Source organism: Loxodonta africana, chromosome 8 (genome assembly GCF_030014295.1).
Source record: "Loxodonta africana isolate mLoxAfr1 chromosome 8, mLoxAfr1.hap2, whole genome shotgun sequence".
Lineage (NCBI taxonomy): Eukaryota > Metazoa > Chordata > Mammalia > Proboscidea > Elephantidae > Loxodonta > Loxodonta africana.
Genome location: NC_087349.1, coordinates 106367831 through 106388050, shown reverse-complemented (window position 1 = coordinate 106388050; position 20220 = coordinate 106367831). Strand labels below are relative to the sequence as shown.

Sequence of the window (20220 nt, the reverse complement as noted above, 5' to 3'; positions counted from 1 at the left end):
CCTGTGCGCACCTCCATCCCCACTTTCCAGTTGGGGAAACGGAGAGTCCAAGAGGTCCCGTGACTCCAGCCATGCGCGGGTAATGACGCTGGGAAGCCAGCCCCCAGGGACCTAGGAGTCACCTTGTCGCACCGCAGCCCTGCCCTGCTGCCCTGAGGCTGTTCCTGACTCTCTGTCCCCTTGGGGGTCACAGGGGCACTTCAGTAACACCACTGTACCTGCGTGCGTGTCTCTGGCCTCATCAAGCTCTTCCTGTTCCCATCTTATCTCCTCGCCCCTGTGCAAAGCCCTCTGCCTTCACAGAGGCCGGCCTCAGGAGGAGGAGGACAGGAGAGCAGGGAGCAGAAGATGGGAAAGAGCGCGCCGGTCTCCTTCACTGGGGCCAATGCAGTGGGTCGGGACACCTGGGTTTCTGCCAGAAGGGGATAGAGCCAAACCCTTGTGTGGTGCAAGGCGCCCTCCCCAGAGCTTCTCAGAAATGAGCCACTTCTTCAGGGCCCAGGGCCCTGTGGGTACCTGACAGCGAGACAAACTGGCCCGAGGATCCCAGCTCTGGCTCCAAGTCCCTGTGAGTGGATGGGGCCACCTGGGAGGAGGGATCCTGGCATGAAGGGGCCTGGAGAGCTAGGGCCCAGCCCTTGGGAAAGCTCCCTCAGAGGGGGTTGTAGCCACTGGCCCCACCCAGACCCCTTACTTAATAGATTGTATCACCCTCCTACCCTACTCACCTTCTTTCTCCCACCACAGGCCTCTCTGTAACTGCATTTCAGGGCCCAATCACAGGTGACAGAGCTGGAAGAGGTCCTAGAGACATTTGAAGTCACATTTGAGGGGAGGACTGAGGTTACATGCCCTGGGTAGTCATAAGGCCTTTGGGGGTGAGAAGTCAGATAGGATAGCATGAGTTCTGTGATCCATCTCTGTCTCAGATCTCTTTGTGTCCAGACTGGGGCTGCAGCCAGCACAGCACCAGGCCGAGGAGGTGGTGCTTCCTGATGACAAGAGGAGCGGCTATTGCCACGTCCTCTCTTTTGTGTGCTGAAAGCAGCTCCCTCCTTCCAGGAACATCTGAGTTTCCTTGGAGAAGTTGATGAAGACCTAAGTAGTGACATAGGTATCTGGGTTCACATCGCGGGCCGGAGACCTCAGGATTGGTCCTGGCATCATCTACATGGCCCAGAGCACTACACACTCAGAACATTTGTTACAGGCAATAGAATGTTCAGACTTATGTTGGTTCACCAAATGTTGTAAACTGTATTGCCACGTGGTTTGAATGTTCTCCTCAGCCCTTTTATAATGAACCTGATTGTGCCCTCAATGGCTACAGCTATAATTAGCCAACAAGAACATAAGAGCTAGGCATTTTCTTCCATTAGACCTGGGCTCTCCATGAACTAGCCACTAAAAAAGACAGGAAATGGCTCAGGGCCTGCCGGGTGTGGGGCAGCCACTAGCCATGTGGAATTCTGAGCTCCTGAAATGTGGTTGCTCCAGACTGAGATGTGCTCGTAAGTACAAAATATGCACTGGATTTTGAAGGCAATCTGGAAAAAAAGGGAGTCCCTGGGTGATACATATGGTTAAGGTGCTTGGTTGCTAATTGAAAGGTTGGAGCTTTGCGTCTACCCAAAGGCACCTTGGAAAAAAGGCCTGGTGACTTAATTCTGAAAAATCAGCCAATGAAACCCCCCTGGAGCACAGTTTTACTATGACACACATGGGGTCACCATAAGTCAGGGTCGACTTGATTGCAATTAGTGGTGATAGAAAAAAAGAGTAGAAAATTTCTGATGAATGTTGTATATTGATTACCTGCTAAAATGATACCACTGTGATATATCAGGTTAAATATATTGTAAAAATAAATTTCACTTCTATTTCATTTTTAAGCAGTTAATGAAATTTAAAATTACACATGTGGCTCAAATTATACTTGTATTGGATAGTGCTGGTCTAGAACACACATCTAAAAGCATTTCTCCTTATGAACGTCAAATTAAGACGCAAAAGTACTTTCTTCCACAAATATAGGAGTGGTTGTTATTGTCTGTAAGAGCTGTGGCTGGGCAGTTTTCAAAGGTACAAGCTTGTTATCAATCTTGTTCCCACATATGTACAGTGTGTACCCGGGTCTGGGGCAAATGAGTCATGGGCTTTCATGACATCAGAACTGTTTGAGATTTCCGGAGTTCAGAGAGGCAGCACTCTCCAGCATTCCTGGTACTGCTGAGAACAGCTCAACTGACGTTCCTCCTCCCTCATTAAACTCTGGGACCTGCAGAGCAACTTGAGCCTGCCTTCCTAAAAATAAGGCCTGGACCTCCAGCCTACCGTTGGCAGGGCGCCCTCTAGCGGGCAATGCAGGACCAACTCTAATCACCTTCACCTTCTTGGGCACGGGAAGTTGGTTGCTAATCACCCCTGTGTCACCCATACCGGTTTTAAGGGGCACTGTGCACAGGGCAGAGTCCCTGGGTGGAGTAAATGGTTAGGCACTTGGCTACTAACCAAAAAGTTGGTGGTGTGAACCCATCCAGAGATGCCGCAGAAGGCCTGGTGATGTGCTTCCAAAAGGTCACAGCCTTGAAAACCCTATGGGGCAGTTCTACTCTGAACACATGGGGTCACCATGAGACAAAGTCAACTCAACGGCACTGGGACAGGAGGGAAGCAAGACCCCTTCCTGCACAGCCAGGAGCATTACAATACAAAGTTCGGTGGAAGCAAAATGAAAGTAATATGAACGTCAAAAACGTTGTTCTCACCAAGGACACAAGGTGATTATGAGCCCAAGTGACAGAAAGGGCTACATGAACCAGCGACTACATCATCCTGAGACCAGAAGAACTACATGGTGCCCAGCTACAACCGAAGACTGCCCTAACAGGGGACACAACAGAGAACCCCTGAGGGAGCAGGAGAGCAGTGGGATGCAGACCCCAAATTCTCATAAGACCAGGCTTAATGGTCTGACTGAGACTAGAAGGACCCCAGTGGTCATGGCCCCCAGACCTTCTGTTGGCCCAGGACAGGAACCATTCCCGAAGCTAACTCTTCGGACATGGATTGGACTGGACAATGGGTTGGAGAGGGATGCTGGTGAGGAGCGAGCTTCTTGGATCGGTGGACACTTGAGACTATGTTGGCATCTCCTGCCTTACTGTCTCATTAGGGGGAGAGTAATTGGGAGTGTGTAGCAAGGTGTATATGGGTTTTTGTGTGAGAGACTGACTTGATTTGTAAACTTTCACTTAAAGCACAATAAAAGTTATTTAAAAAAAAAAGTTCTCATTTCATGGCTAGTTTTGGGTGGACACGGATGTCGCCCTATATATGTGAAAAGGTGGTTGTCAAGGGTTTCTCCTTCCTAGCTCTGATTAGTTTAACACCCACTACTGAACAATACAAAGTTTCTAGACCGGGAGCACAGTGAGGTGACGGAGGCAGTGGTATGTGTGACACCTGCTGGCTTCCTTCTTTACAGCAACATGATCTGAAAAGACACCATGTTTGGACAATGTACTCAATGGAAATCACTCCCTTACACTAGAACATGTCTAACCCACTTTAAAAAATTAGACAATGATGCCAACACTCCACCTCCCAGCACCCAAGCCAGGAGCCAAATTTGTGAGAAAGCAGGCTCTGAGGTTATTCAGCCCTCCAGCCAGCCGCTCCATGCACATGGGGGGCAGGTGTGGAGAACACAGGGCACCTCTGGTCCTGCTGCTCCTGGAACTTGCTGGTTCTCAGCTTGGAGTTGCTGAGCAGCAGCTCTGACCTCCACAGCCGCCTCCATGGCCATTTTCACTTTCTGTCTTCTCAGGTTTGTTTTCTCCATCAGTCAATCCCACCTGCCTTCTCTGTTTCAGAACTTACCCAACATTTCTGCTCTGGTACCTTTCTACTTTAAAAGCTGTTAAGGATTTTTTGAAGTTCAGTGACATTTTGGAAGGAGAGATAAAAGTGAGGGCTCATTTTCTACCTCAGATCAAGAACTTTTACTGGGCTAAGAGGGCCAGGCGGGGTGTCCCAGTCATATCTGTAAATTGGTTCTGACTTGACCACTGGGTGGTTGTGATGCTGGGCAAGATTCCTCAGTCTTGCATCCTGTTGCTACAATGAGGGAGGGTTTGGATGAGCTCAGTATTTGTCAAGCTTGTCATTGCAACAAAGTCCCTGGGTGGTGCGAAAGGTTATTACAGTCAACTGCTAACTGAAAGGTTGGAGGTCTGAGTTCATCCAGAAGCCTCAGGACAAAGGCCTGGTGATCTACTTCTGAAAAGTTGGCCATTGAAAAACCCATGCAACACAGTTTTACTCTGACACAAATGGGTCACCAGGAGGAAGTTGGAATCAACTTGATGGCAACTTTTTGTTTGTTCAAATTGGGAAGAGCTGGGTTAAACGGCATTGAGACATTTCTCAGACTGTTCAACACACCATTGTATGCTGTGAATCTTCCAGGATGGATATAATGAAGTCCCCAAACTTGTGTCCACAGCAGGATTTGTAGGGCCGGGACCATGTCCCAGGACTAGAGTTTTACGAAGGCAAAGTATAAAATGCTTCTTTACAATCTTTATCGCAGGTCCTAATTCATCTAAAATACAATGTACCCATAGCAGCTCTAACACTCAATTCTATCTGTGACAGAAATACAATTTCTGAACAAGCAGAGCTGAATTTTAAAAGCAAGGCTTTGGAAAAACAGATCTGGGTCCCAGGTTACCTAAAGTCAGCATTAGCTGTGAGTTTACCTTATTATTGCTTCTGTCTTCCTACTTGCCTTGGATGATTTTTTCCTTAGCTTGATTCAAAAATGTGAACTGGAAGTACCCTATATTCTTTGATAACATCTAATTTCCTACATTTCAGCTTCCCTGAGACGGGCGAATCACTCAGCCTACCCCACCCTATCCCCACCGCCCTCCCTCATTAGCAACGTCATCTCTACCGTCTTTCCCATTCCCCAGCAAAACAATCAAAGCACGTGCCCAAATTTATTTTTATTTTGCATACATAGGAAACAGGAACCTATCAAAAGAACAGAAAATAAGGAAATGAGCCAAACATTGCAGAGGAAAAGCATGCACAGATCAGCTTCAAGTTTTCTCCTAACCACGGGCCCTACAGGACCTGGTACGCCAGGGGCTGCCACTCACTCTACAAGGTGGGGACAGCCCACCAGCAGCACACAAGAAATGAGAATGGCCGGGAAATGTCACCAGAGGTGGTTTCAGTACACAGTACCAGTGTCCACTGGGGGTTCTAGCCCAGGTTCAAGGGAACACAAAACGCACCTTACACAAACATGGGAATATAAAATTGTTGAGCACTACCAATCATCTGGTCTCTTGAGATGATGTGCTATCAAAAAGATCAACAAAATTTAGTCATAGGCCTTTGGGTGCCTGTTCAGCCGGACCCTGTGCAATTCCAGGGCCAGCTCTCCACGTGCTAATTGAAGTTAAAAATGCGAAATAAATGGCCTAGAGGAAGGTGAGCTTTTGGACCCTGTGTAGTTGTTCCTTGGTTGTAAACAGCAAACGTTGTGCTTTGTCTTCTCGTTTAAACCAGGGAGGCGAGTGTGGGTAGGTACTGCAGTCAGTGACAGGAGGTCAGAAGTCACACAAAGGTAGCATCTGTGTTCACAAACTGTGTTCCCAAGCATTTCCCGTGCAATTTCCTAGGAGGCTCCCAGGTCTCTATCCTCAAACAAGTCGTGGAGCAGTGACTTCTGCCCCATCCCTACGGCTCACTCCCTACCCCTTACAAGAAGTCCCTGGGTGGTGCAAATGGCTAACGTGCTCAACGGCTAACTGAAAGATTGGAGGTTCGAGTCCATCCAGAGGCACCTCGGAAGAAAGGTCTGGCAAGCTACTTCTGACAATTTGCCATTGAAAACCCTATGCGGCGCAGTTCCATGCAGACACACGTGGGGTCCTGATGGGTCTAATTCAACTCTACAACAACTGGGTTTTTACCACATACAAATACCCTGGCAAAGCATGGAGGCCAAGACTCCTGGTCTGGGGTAATGAAAATACTCAGCATCCTCCAGTGAGCTGTCCCTCTGCTCAAGTTCAAGGAGTAACAATTTCTCAAGAGGCTCCAATTAGATCGTTTCAAAAATAAGCACTGCCCCTTCCCCACTACCTACACTACTACACACAGGGGGACTTAGGTGTCTTGGCTACACTGCTTCACCCTGCTATATGACACACCGGGTCTACATTTGGGTTTGGGTACACTATCAACACTACCAACTATGCCAAGGACCAGAACGGCCCTGCTCAGGTTAGCAACTCCAGGTGAGACATGTTTCTTATCCAGGGGTTTGCATTCTAATTTCACTAAATTCAGTAAAAATCAACTTAGTATTTTTTGAAGAAATCTCTCTTCAGCCCTGGGATGTCTGCTTTCTCCTCTTTTTCTCAGCTTGCTCCCGCTCCTCAGAGGCCAAGACACACCTGCTGAGATCAAATGCCACCACAGCTGCTCCAGGCTCAAAACCGAAGTCTCTACTCCCACGGGACACCTCCCCCCTGGAGTCCACTGTGCCGTCCATGCCAGGTATGCCCGAGTGGGGCAGTTCTGCTTTGAAAGTGTCCATCAAACCCACCATCTCAGAGCTGCCTTCGGAAGCAGCAAGAACCTCTAGGTGTGATGACAGACTGAGCGGCCCTGAGCATCCCAGGAAGACACACTCCTCATCCGACCTCAAAGGGCAGGACATTATGCACGTGCTTCCTCAAACGCACTGGAAAAGGGCGAAGAATTTTTCTCCAAGTCAGACCAAGAACTCATAAAACGTAGCATTCCAGATTGGGCAGGGAGTGATTTCCCGTGACTGTAAGAAATGTTCTGTAGTGGTTCTCAGGGAGCTGTAGACATCCAGCTTCATTCCTGGAGGTGGAAGCGGGGCCGCACCTGCTCTTCCCAGCCCAGTTGTGCAGAGGGGATGTCTTCACAATGAGCCACTGAGGTGCGCAGGGACAGAGCAGGGCCCAGACACATCCTCCTGCTGCCTGTCTCCCTCAGCGCATTCGGCTGAAAAAGACCCGCTGGGGCTCGGCTCTGAGTCAGTCCCTGCCACCGGGCCATCTCCCTGCAGTGGGCAGGCGTTTCGATCTTGTGGAGCGAAGCCTGCCTAGCGCCCCAACAGAATGCCGCACCCTGGGCCCTCTGCGCGTGCTCACCACTCAGCTGCGCCCCCCATTCCACACCCCCCCCCCGCCCTCCTCCTCCCAGTCTCTCTTTTGAGGATCTGGGTTCACCACCCTAGGAGACTGCAACCCTCGGCAACTGTCACCGCACTGCCTGAGAGCACAGATTACACAGAAACAAGTGAGAGGAGACACAGTGTGAATTCAAATATTGGTCCTCCGTGGAAACTTGAAAGGGAGCTGTGCTTGCTTTGAAGAGATCAAAGTGAAATTTGCCCTTAGCGGCTTGTCAGACCGCTCCTTACAGGAACACTGACGGGGACAGAGAAGGCTGGGTGTGGGCCTGTGGGACCCGGGAGCCCACTTGTCTCCCTGCAGTGTGGCCGTGGTGCCTCTTCACACGGGCAGGTGTCCCCGGCCCCCGCTTACTTGGCCTTCACCACCTGTTCGTATGGGGGCGGCGGCGTGTTGCAGTAGGACGGGGGCGGAGGGTAGGCAGTGCTTCCCTGGGGTGAATTGGGTTGGACCTGGAACGCCATCGCCATGGGATTCCCAGCAGGGTTCAAGCCTGGTCCTCCGGGGTCGGTGTAATACGGCGGCCCTGGCTGCTGGGCTCCTGAAAGACAGGCAGACAGACAGACTTGAGCATAAAGGAGAAACCATACCCACCATACCTGGAAAGGTTCTGAGCTACAGGGGCCACAGAGACCACCCATCTTAATCACTTATTCGACTAACATGTCTCAAGGACTCAATAAGCCCAGATACAATGGGGCACCTGGGCTGTGGGTCCAAACAAGGTCCCTGACCACACAAAGGCCCTGTCTGCATGGAGCTGACATTCTGCAGGAGGGAGAGAGAAAACAGAAAAAGCGCACCTGAAGTCACAGATGGTGGCTAAGTCAGGAAGGACATCAGCAGAATCAGGGGATGGTATGGGGCTGGGGGGCTCAATCGCACTAACCGATACCTGAACAATAAAAATGAGGCAGCTCTGCAAGGAGTCAGGAAGCTGGGCCAAGGGAACTACAAATGAAGAGCTCCCAAGATAACAGTTTAGAGCTGAGGGAACAGGGGCACAGTAAGGTAAGTAAACCTGCAGCTCCGTGTTGGAAGAACTGCAAAGAGGACCCTGGTTTCCTGACTCCCAGCCTGGAATTATCACTGGCAGTTCCACGACCACTTTGCGAACACAGATTTCTGGTGACAGTTTCTGACACAAGTTCTCCATTCCCACCTTCTGGGCTAAGACAAGTTTTATCAGGGCACGGATTACATGTCCTTCAGGTGAGTTCCAGTTCACAGGAAGCGAGAAAACCTCCCTTGCTGGCAGGGGCTGGGATGGATGAGTCCACTCCTCCACCCCTTGATGTAGCTGGACTAGATTCTCCCTTCTCCAAAGGTGAGGGGGTTACAGCAGGCAGGCCGACTCCCAGCTACAGGGGAGAGAGTGAGCCATGGGAGGTTCAGAGAGCACCAAAGATGACAGGAGGGAACTGGCTGATCTCCTTGCCCCAAATCTAGCCCTCACATTTTTATAATGGTTGAAAATAGACCAAATGCTGTTTTAGAGCCTATTTTTTAGGTCTAGTTACTCTGATTATGTGGATAACCCTACAGAATACTGAGTAAATGAAAAATTAAGAATAAAAAACAAAAACTGTGGGATCTTTAGTGTTTCCAGGGTTGAGCTAACTTAGTAAGGGAACTCAAGTCTACTTTGAGTTGGGCCTCATTTACCTCATGGAGACACTCAGAGTGTCAGAGACATCACCCTGTGTGAACACTCTATGGGGCCTTTTGTGTGTGTGTGTGTGCTTTAAGTGAAAGCCTACAGTTCAAGTCAGTTTCTCATACAAAAACTTATACACACATTGTTATGTGACCCTAGTTGCTCTCCCTACAATGTGACACCACACTCCTTCTCTCCACCCTGTATTTCGTGTGTCCATTCAACTAGCTCCTGTCTCCCCCTGCCTTCTCATCTCGCCTCCAAACAGAAGCTGCCCACATAGTCTCATGTGTCTACTTGGGCTAAGAAGCACACTCTTCACCAGTATCATTTTATGTCTTATCGTCCAGTCTAATCTTTGTCTATAGAGTTGGCATCGGGAATTGTTTTAGTTTTGGTCTAACACAGAGTCTGGGGGCCATGATCTCTGAGGTCCCTCCAGTCTCAGTCAGACCATTAAGTCTGGTCCTTTTATTAGAATTTGAGGTCTGCATCCCACTTTTCTCCTTCCAGAGCCATTTACAAGTCTCCCTTCATCAAGATTTAACTGAGTGAGGGTCTGATTCCTAGAAAGATGCCTATCAAGGTTTGCAAAATATCTAAAACCTCTATAGCTGGCAGAAATTAGATCTTGGGACTCTACAAATGTGCTAAGAGAGAGAACGGAGATAGAAATGAAAGGCTAGGAATACATTCCGGGGTGGTGGTAGGAAAGCAGTCAGGGATGCCACCTGTACCCCAAGTCCGCTTCACCTGCCTGACACAGCAGCCTGTAGCCTTGTGGAGGGTTTTGATTCTATGTCTACCAGCCACAACCCTGAATTTCTCAAGGGCAGGGATCATGTTTTATTTACCTCTAGATTACTTTCTATTTTACAATAAAAGTGAAATTAAAGACTTAAGAGAGGCGATTGTCACAGCTCAGGTACCACACGTTGAGGGCCTCTGTGTACTGCGGCAGGAAGGGAGAGGGAGAACGAGCGCAGGATGGAGTTGGTACTACCGGCAGGACCTGAGGACATGTGGAATGTGTGAGGACGGGGAAAGGGTCTAACAAGAAAAGGCCCTGGTTTCTGCTCTAGAAATGTAAGTAGACCACCAAGCAAGAGAGGGACTACAGGAACAGGGCAGGGCAGGTGGAAAATTCCACACCGAACTGAAGTGCTGAGGTGCCTTTGCTGAGTCTTTGGTGTCCAGGTGGTAACAACAACAACAACAACAAAAAAAAAAGAGTGTGGATTAAAACACCAAGGAAGTCTGCAGGAAGGGAGAGAAAGCAATTCTGAGCACTGAGCTGTAGGGAAGATCAATACTCAAGACACAGAAGAATACAAACCATTTAAGGTGGATGAGAAGGCTGCAAAGGAGACTGGGAAGAACTGAGGGAAAGTAGGTCCCAGGAGTAGGACTAGGGTTGAGTCACAGCAGCAAAGGGAAAGGGGAGTTTTTAAGAAAGAAGAGATTAGTACTCTCCAAGGTCGTTGTCAAAATAAGAATTGCAAATTTTCAATGGATGTGGTGCTTGGGAGTTCTCTCACTCAGCACTTTTAGGACAGTAGTAAGTGCAGAACCCCAAATGCAGTGGGTGAAAAGCGATTCCAGGGCATAGGGTGAAGGCTGGATAAGAGGATGAGTGGTAGTTAAAGGGACACAGACTAAAGGATGGCATATTTTTAAGGATGGCAAATGCTTGAGTATATTTATAGGGGTAGGGTGGTACAAATGGCAAAGCACTTGACTGCTAACTAAAAGGTTGGAGGCTCGAGCCCACCCAGAGGTGACTCAGAAGAAGGGCCTGGGGATCTGCTTCTGAAAAAAATTAGCCAATGAAAACCCTATGAAGCACAGTTCTACACTGACACACATGGGGTTGCTAGGAATTGCAACTGGTTCGGTTTGGTTACATCTATACAGGAAAGAGAGGATTTCTGGGACAGAATATAAGCTCAGTGAGGGCAGGGACCTTCTGGTTCAGCATTTGGACCACAGAGCCTCATGCACAGGAGGGCACTAAATAAATCTTTGTTGAATGAGCAGAGAGAACAAGTGTAGGGAGGGGCCTTGAGAAGTGGTACCAGTGTAGCCTCTGGGGAGCCCACAGTCATTTGGGAAGGAGGAAGCAGGTGCTCATAAACCTGTTACCCTGTTGCCATTGAGTCGATTCCGACTCATAGTGGCCCTATAGCAGAGCCTATATTTTGAGTGGAGCTGGGTGCTAGGTTATTCATTTGCTGACAGGGATGAGGGAAAAGATGAATGGGAGAATTAAGGAACACCAGCAGACAGATTCCAAAATCCTCAAAGAAGAAGGGAAAAATGCACAGAGGTCATAAACAGTAGCAAAAAACATGACAAAGAGTGACAGAGACAACTGGTATGGGATTCAACATGGGGGGGGACTCTCACTCTATACACTGCCTGTGTTCTTATGGTTTAAACCAGAGTCTATATCATGACTTCTGATGTCCATTTCCTCTAGCCCAGGCAGCTTCTCCACCACGCAGGCAGATGCCTCAAATGCAATCCAGGACAGAATTTGTGCCGCCCACTGCCTATATCCCATGCTCGGTTGCTGACACTATATCCACCCACTTTACTCACTGGACTATGAGCTAACCTCCTCATGAGGGATGAAAGGGCATCCATAATCAGGCTCCTACCTCCCTCCCTCAAAGTCTTACTTCTTACTGCCTACCTTATTCTTTCTCTCCAAACAACCACCAAATTGCCTGCATCCTGCTCAGATCTCCCCTGACCCTCACTAGAAAGTATCTTCTGGGCTCTCAGCATGCAGATGGATTGATCTGTTCCTGTGCATTCAGGGATAAATCGACATCAACTCATAGAGACAGACGATGCTCTCTTCCTGGAATGCCCTTCCTGGTCTACACACCACTCTCCTCCTGAACCCCATTTCTTCATAATTCCCATTTATCTTTCAAGTCTCAACTGAGAATCATCAACTCCAGGAAGCTACTACACCTAGCTGCCTGCTGACCACCACACTCCTGGCTAGACAAGGTACCCTCTTCTTTTGGCGTCCAGAACAGTGCAGGCATATCTGTATCCTTGCACTCCCCAGAGTGTGAAACACTTTCCTGAGCTTTCTGCAAGTGAGGATGGAATATCATTTGTCTTTGTACCCTCGGGGCCCAAAACAGCACATGACATGTGACAAACGGTCCATAATACGTAAGACAAATGACTAAGAAAGGATGCATGGCAGTTTTGATCTGGGCTTTGTCTCTGCCATCTTGTACAAGGTGTGCTCTGCAGATTCCTGATATGGTGGCAGGAACTGGTCGTCTAACCTGTGCCAGCTCCACCCACCAACCTATGTCAGCTCCGCCCACTGCTCTGGATGATCGACTATAAAAAGACCCTCCACTGTCAGAGGTGAGGGCAAGGGCAGGGTGGTCTTTATACCACAGAGGCAGCTCAGGCTGTGGTCTGCCATGTACCAGCAGCCTGGCCAAGCCCTCACTGGAGAATAATGAGAAATGCTGGCAAGTGTGGACTATTTCATCTGTATTTCCAGTTAACAGTCACAACTCGTGGATATTGCCAAGAATTGGTGGATGGAACTGAAATATCTGACCGTGTTAATGGAGAAGGATTTGGAATAGAAAGAACAGACAGGAGGTGGATAATGATGTACTTGTCAAGAAAATGAACCCCTAGGTGAAAAAACTTGGCAGCCACAGGGACGGAGCAGGCTGGGAAATCTGTGATTGAGGCCAAAGGGGAGCAGGAAAAAAGGCTACGGGCTCCTCGTCCAGATGGAGGAAATGAGGCAAGAGCACAACCAGCCCAGACAGGGAAGCAACCCTCACAGAGGCTCTCCATGGCCCAGGCATCTGCTAGGCTTCAGCTTATTTGGCTAAAAGCAGAACTTTGACAAGACGCTGACTGTGCTAATGTTCAGTCTCCCAAAAAAGAAGGGAAACTGAGAGGAGAACTGACACTGTGGGCCCAATTCTGACCAAGATGGGCAGACCCAGTGAGTAAAGTGAAAGGAGGGAGACCATTACACATAAGAAACCACTGAGGGAAGGGCCGCAAGGTCAGGTACAAGCCTGCAGATATAACAAAGGTGCTTGGAATTGTAAGCACCTTAATATCATAATTTCCTCAAATGGATACATGCATACCAATCTTCATCGCAGCATTATTCACAACAACCAAAATGTCCATGGAGAGATGAATGGCTGAACAAGATGTGGTACATACATACCATGGAGTATTACTGAGCCCTAAAGAGAAATGAAGTCCTGATACATGCTACAACATAAATGAACCTTGGGAACATGCCGTCTGAAGCAAGGCAATCAAAAAGGAACAAATATTTTATCATTCCACTTATATGAAACATGTAGGATAAGCAACTGTATAGAGAGCAAAGATTATTAGTGGCTACCAGGGGCTAGAGAAAAGGGTGGGGGCCAGGAAAGGAGCTATTGCTGAAGAGGTAGTAAATTTCTCTTTGAGGTAATGTAAAACTTTTGCCAAACAATAATGGTGATGGTAGCACAACATGGTGAATGTAATTAATGTCACTGAAATGTACACTTCAACATGGCTGAAATGGCAGATGTTACATATGTATCTACCACAATAAAATGAAAAACAAGAAAATATCTAAACAAAAAAAATTTTTTAAAACATCCTAATTTCAACTCCACAATCACAAAGAAGCATTGTGAGAACAAAGATTTGAAAGGTTCCAAGCAAAGCCTGTATGATTGATTCTAAAGGGTCAAATTGGAAGGGGGCATGTAACCAGAAACAAACACAGATGGTGTCAGGAAAATAGAAGCAAGGGAGCTGACGTTTGGAGCTAAGACTCTGGACACACTAATTTTTTATAACATGTTTATATCCACCTGCACCTACGTTGCAGGCGGTCTTCCCTAGTCATCATATTTTACTTTTATGTTTCTGTGTTAATTAGCGAACGGAGGATAAAGAAGAGTAATAAATACAAGAAATGGCAAAGAGAAAGACCTCAAATCTGATTCTCTGTCCAAGAGAAAGGCTTGCACACTGAACAAGGGAGAAAAAAACAGATGAAGGAAAGGCAAAAACCAAGACAAAAAGTGACCAGGTGTTACTGAGAGCATTGAGATTGCCTAACTCTGACCAATTATCTCCCAGTGTAGACAGTCAGGAAGGAAATCAATATTTAGCGAGGGCATCATTATGTGCTCAGTATATCGTCTGGACAAACACAAGTGTTTCTCATACAGACATGTCATGGTATTTCACATACAGCATGTCATTTAAGGCCTACAGTAATACTGTAAGATACATTATTATCACTTCCATTTTACAGATTCAAAAGCTGAAGTCTGAAGAAATTATGTAACATGCCTGGGGGTGGGGAGGGCTTCTTCCCCTGGACGTTGCTAGAGTTGAAAGAACTGAACCAGCAATTAGTAGTCACTGAGGGCAGCTAGTGAAGGAAAGAGCTGCTAGGCTAAGATGAACGGAAGGAACCTGGGTCCCTGAAGATGCTGCTAAGCAATGAAATCAAACCAGGAGCCTCCCTGCCTCATGACTGTTCATCACAAGCGATAACTCATCCTATTCTTTAAACTGGCTGAACTGGGATATCTGTTGCTTGCAGCCTAAGGCACCTGAACTAATTCTCCCTGACAGCAATTGCATAATTAATAGATAAGTCTCCCCTTTCCTCCAAACCTTCTCCTTTGATTTGGTTTTATGTTTCATCTATTCATTTTGCTTAGTTATCCCAACTATTAAAAATATTTTTTTGTTCCGTCTCCAGGATTTTTTTACTAGGTAAGTAATGAGGCTGTTTACAAATTGGGATAATTTTGTTTCTACTTCCTAATGGTTAAACGTCATTTTCATGTTAATCCTTTTGCCAGAAATTCTAGACCATCATTAAATACTAATGGTGATAACTAGCACCCTAATTTTAATGGGAATTCTTGTACTGTTTCACTAAATATGATGTTGGCAGTAGGTCTAGAGTACATATTTCATTTAACATTTATTTACTGGGCATTTCCTACGCAAAAGACACAGCTGGTAACATGCAGGTGAGGACTCAGTCCTTGACTTCAAGGACCCTCAAGGTCCTTGCCCTCAGGGACAAGGAAGAAGCCGTACATTACTAGTTTCGATACGGAATGTATAATGAATATTACTGATAGCCTTTTCAGCACCTATAGAAATAATCATATTGATTTTTTATAACACATTTATATCCACTGTCAGCCACATTGTGGATGGTCTTCCTTGGTCAGTATATTTTGCTCTCATGTTTCCTTGCTGTTTTTCTTGTAGTCTGTGTTCTTGCCTTTTTTTTTGTTTTTAATGTTCATTACTATCTTTGACAGTGATTTAGAATGTAGACAGGTTGCTTGTAATACCAAGATTTGGATACTCTAAAGACTTCCAATAAACTATCAAACTCAATAGTGGAGTTACTTTTGTGGAAAATTAGTGTTATAGACTCCCTTCCACCACTTTGCCAGTCTTCATTAACGAAATCTGGAGAAGGCCAAGCTCTTGACTCTTTCTGTGGCATTAAGTTCTTCCTCAGTTTTTAGAAACTTCAAGGGGCAGAAATGTTGACCAGACTTGCCCAAGGATGGAGTAGGCTGCCTCAGGTACAGGCTCTGCTTTCACTGAAGCATTTTGAAAACAGACGGAGGACAATTTAGGGGGTATGGACTAGAGGAGATTACAGACACATCAGCTGAGGAGACAGCATGGGGTGGCGGGGACGAGGGAAGGCTGGGATGGCCTTTAGGGTACCATCCAGCCCTGAGATTCTAAGAGTTTATGCTTTTACTCTTTCTTTTTGCCTGTGATGGATCAAAAGGAATTAACAAAATACCCCTGCTGGCTACATGCCCAGTGATAATCTCTCCTGTTTTGTTTTCCGTGTTAATAATAAACAGCTTTATGGACCTCAAATGAGTAGCCAGCCTACCTTCCCTCCTTCACCCAGCTTTTTCTCCACAGAAAAGGATTAAAATATTAACACACAACAAATAGCAGACAGAAAAACGTTGTCTATGTCATTTTGAAGTATTTCCCCAAGGCATTAAAAGTCTCTTCTAAAAAAGAGAAAATGTGGTTGAGGAAACTAAAAGTTTGTTAAAAGTCAGCTGAGACGCTGAATGGCAGATAAGATGGAAAATGCACGTCCTGTTTTGGCTGGAGTTCCAGGGGCAATCTGAATACCCAAGATGAGAGAAAAGGATTTCTAGCTTTACCACTTTTAACTTTGGGCTCTATGTTGTTGTTGCTGTTGTTTGCTGCCATCCAGTCTGCCCCTGACTCGTGGAAACTCTATGTACAACAAAACTGCCCAGTCCTGTGCCAGCCCCATGATCAGCCGGGGGATCAAACCATTGTAGTCCATAGGGTTTTTGCTGGCTGATTTTTGGAAGCAGATTGCCAGGTCTTTCTTCCTAGTCAGTCTTAGTCTGGAGCTTCACTGAAACCTGGTCAGCATCATAGCAACATACAAGCCTCAACTGACAGACGGGTGGGGACTCTGCCTGAGGTGCACTGGCTGGGAATAGAACCCTGATCTCTCACATGGAAGATGAGACTTCTACTGCTGAGCCGCTACCGCAGCTTCCTATCAAAGGTCAGAAGTTACCACTGCACAGCCACTCTGCCTCCCTGTCCTTCCTCAGGAGCCAGGAAGTGGGGGCTGTGTCTGCTTGATCACTACCAAATGCCAAGGCTAAGCTCAGTGCCCAACGCATGGAGTAACTCACAGAAAAGAGTATTTGGTGAGTGACTGAAGGAATATTTGGTGAGTGAAGTGATTCACGCCTTGTGGCCTCTGCAACAAGGAGCCCTCTGTCTAGTTTGGCCCAAGTTTCTCCTTACTCCATCCCCCAGAGGACCCAATCACAGCCATTTCAGTATATTTAGGGAGAAAACGTCACAAAAACCGACTTGGGAGGCATGGTAGCTTAGAGAGATGAAGAACTAGATGAGAAAGGCAACCTAAGGAAGGCCCCCTCCCTTTGATGGAGTGAGAAGGATGCAAATGAGGCGGATGGGGGCCAGTTTGCCTAACTAAGCTTTACAGTTAAGAACAAATATGAGCAAGATACTTCAGACCTGAGTAACCCCCTGAGATATGAGGCGGCTTCCAAGAAAGCGGAATGGGACTGGTAAAGGGCTCAGGTTCTGTCTTTCCTCTACCACTGGCAAATCTGAGAACAGGCCAAGGACTTAAGGTGATTAAGTTTGCTAGAAGTTTCTGTTCCCACAGATCAAAGAAGATTATAGAAGGGAAAGCTGTTGTGATTGAGGTAATAATACTACCTACCTACCAGTGGGGCAGAAACCTTGGTGGCGTAGTGGTTAAGAGTTCGGCTGCTAACCAAAAAAGGTCAGCAGTTTGAATCCACCAGGCGCTCCCTGGAAACTCTATGGGGCAGTTCTACTCTGTCCTATAGGGTCACTATGAGTCAGAATCAACTTGACAGCAACGGGTACCAGTGGGGCAGGCTATAAAAAATGCCTTTCTTTTTTGAAATACGCTCTGTGTGAAGTGTGTTATTTGTCAGTATCCATAGTGGCCAATGACACTAGATTCTTTTACACGCAAAATAACCCCAAAACTTCACTTTCATATGACAGGAAGTTCTCAATGTTTCTTCTTTACGTAAACTGGATAACATAAGTCATAGGAAATAGCAATTGAGCTGTCACAGAAAGGGAAGGGGTATCATTAAAGTTAGAGAATTACCAAGATAAGAATGACAGGGAAGTGAGAGAGAGACAAACAGACAGAAAATCAGACAGAGACACCCACTGAACTTTGTGGAAAAAATACTCGAGGTCAGCAAAGAGGTATTCTATGTTGTAACACAGGAATGATTCTCGAGCTTTACTAAATGAAACAGCTCTCAAAAATCCCACCCGTGGCCCCGCCCTAAATGCCCAGTCTACCTTTTGATATCAGGGGTAAACTGGTAAAGTATATTCTGGCAGCTATAAAGGCATATTACTAGATTGGCATTTGATTTTTAAATCATCTTACACATTTCCTGTTATCTTTCTTTCACCAAAACCAAACATTTGAAAACAATTCCATCTCTTCACCTCTTGAAGGAGGCTACCCAGAGATGGGGAGAACAGACAGGGGCTCTGCACAGGAGCACAGGACGCTCCTAGCCCACAGCGGCCTGCATTTTGGGTCCCCTCGCCCCACAGTTTCTTCAGGGAAAAAACGAGGAGGGAAACCTTAGAGGGTGGAGGTTAGAGATGGTGGGGCGGGGAGGGTGGTGTGCAGGTGTGCAGGCACCATTACACTGACGAGGAATCGTGCTATCGCGCCAGCTCTACAAACCAGCTTGTCCTTGCGACTGAAGCAGCCCTATTTGCGTTTCAGGTATGATGTGGAGGGTAATTAAACTGTCAAAGCACACTCCCGACTGTTTCCATTTTCCTGGAGTTAGTGTCATTTAGTCACTCCATGGTCGTCACTGTGGGCTGACACACTTATCATAGGTTTGAGACATCAAAACAGGCAGAGAACCATCAATGAAATCAGCCTAAGTGTACTGTTTGAAAGGAATACAGGTTTTCCCCGCTACCCCAAAGTAGAGTGTTCCTATGAAGTCTTTCATAAGCTGAAACGGAGCAAAGCAAAGAGGCAATTACCATTAATTTGTATGGGAAAAATTTTTGAGTGTTCCCAGACCTAAAAAATAACCTACCAAATCATACCAAAGAACACATCAAACCTAAAAAACACTAACATATAGTGAAAGCATAATACACAGCCTATTAAAGTAGAAATAATGGGGAGCTTGGCAGTACCACCCGCTGCTCAGGGTGAGCCCTGCCTCTTTACCACTCACTGAAAAACAAACGTTAAGTGCTATATACACTTTTCACCTTTTTTCGTAAAAGCAAAAATCCTCTTCGGATTAGCAAAACCAAGTACTAATGTAGGTCTTTCGTAACAGTGAAGGGGTGTAAAGCGCATTTTCAAAAAGCAGGGAACACCTGTACAGATGTATCTCCCAATGGGAATACCCCATCTACTTTTAACTATTTCATCAGGAAAAAAAAAAAAATCAGTATTAGTCACATTAAAGGAAAACATTTTAAAAGAAAACTTATGTTAACCCAGCAGATTTCAATATTGGCTATTCCCTTCAGCCTGTCTCTATGCATTTGTTTGCTCACACGGTTGGAACGAGGGCCCTTCATGTAAATTATTATTCACTGAACCCTGGTGGTGCAGCGGTTAAGAGCTACGGCTGCTAACCAAAAGGTCGGCAGTTCAAATCCACCAGGTGCTCCTTGTAAACCCTATGGGGCAGTTCTACTCTGTCCTACAGAGTTGCTATGAGTCGCAATTGACTCGCTGGCAATGGGTTTGGTTTTGTGCTCTCTTCACTAACACAGCTTTACAATTGTTTTGCCATACCGTTACATACCCTTGGTCTTGATGAGAATCCACTTCAGTGGCTACATGATACTTCATAAAGAAGAAATCCTGTAATTTAGTCATTTTCCTTCATGACCCCCTAATCCCTCTTCCCACATTCAGTCGTGCCTTGCATCCAGTTCTGTTACGGCTGCTTCTCGGATCTCCCTGAGACCCAGCCCCTCCTCCTCTCCACACCCACAGCTCTGCTGAACCCAAGTTCTCACCAGAGTTTCCCTGTCTCTCCACCTCCCGGCTCGGCCCCATCTCTGCTTCTCTGACCCTAATCCACCTGGCTCTCATGTCATCATTTTCGATGTTTGTTCTTCCCACTGTTCTCCAGGATTTAAAGAGCAGTGAGGATACCTTACTCACACCCCTCTGCCAGCATGAATACAGTGGCAGATGCTGGTTAGCTAATGTGTTACGTATGAATGAATGAAAGAACGAAGTCTATCTTTCCTATTGACCCAGGAGGGCATACTGACAGGGCCTTGCCAGCAGCATGATGGGGATGATTTAGGGGGATGATACCATTTGTGGGGTTGCAACCTTCTCTTGCTGTACTGTCTCTCTGCATATACAGACAAAATAAAATGAGGAGTGATTTTCTTCATATGATTTCATTTTGCCCTAAGTTTTGAGGCCCACCCTAGGTCTCCAGAGCTCAGTCCTCCTGATTACCTGTCCTATAGGTACCTTGTTCTGTTCCTCCAACAACAGCTACTCAGCACTTCTGCTCATCTTCTGCACATGCCCTGTCAAGCCCAGGGCCAAACACACTCAACTGTAAGCCCTGAGACCTTCAACCAGCAGCTTCAGCCTTTGTTCCTTCTGAATTCTGGGCAGAGGGTAGGGCCTCACCTGAGAACCTC

The 20220-nt window shown here is 46.8% G+C and overlaps 1 protein-coding gene across 2 annotated transcripts in view; it reads right to left on the bottom strand.

Moving 5' to 3' along the window:
- Window positions 1-4997: 4997 nt before the first annotated feature.
- The window catches only part of VOPP1 (VOPP1 WW domain binding protein), a 130177-nt gene continuing 114954 nt past the window's right edge, over window positions 4998-20220 (bottom strand). For both annotated transcript variants that reach the window (XM_064290205.1, XM_010587151.3), the window contains exon 5: window positions 4998-7788. In XM_064290205.1, the coding sequence (XP_064146275.1) occupies window positions 7598-7788 (191 nt within the window). In that variant the 3' untranslated portion in view covers window positions 4998-7597. The remainder of the gene's footprint in view (window positions 7789-20220) is intronic.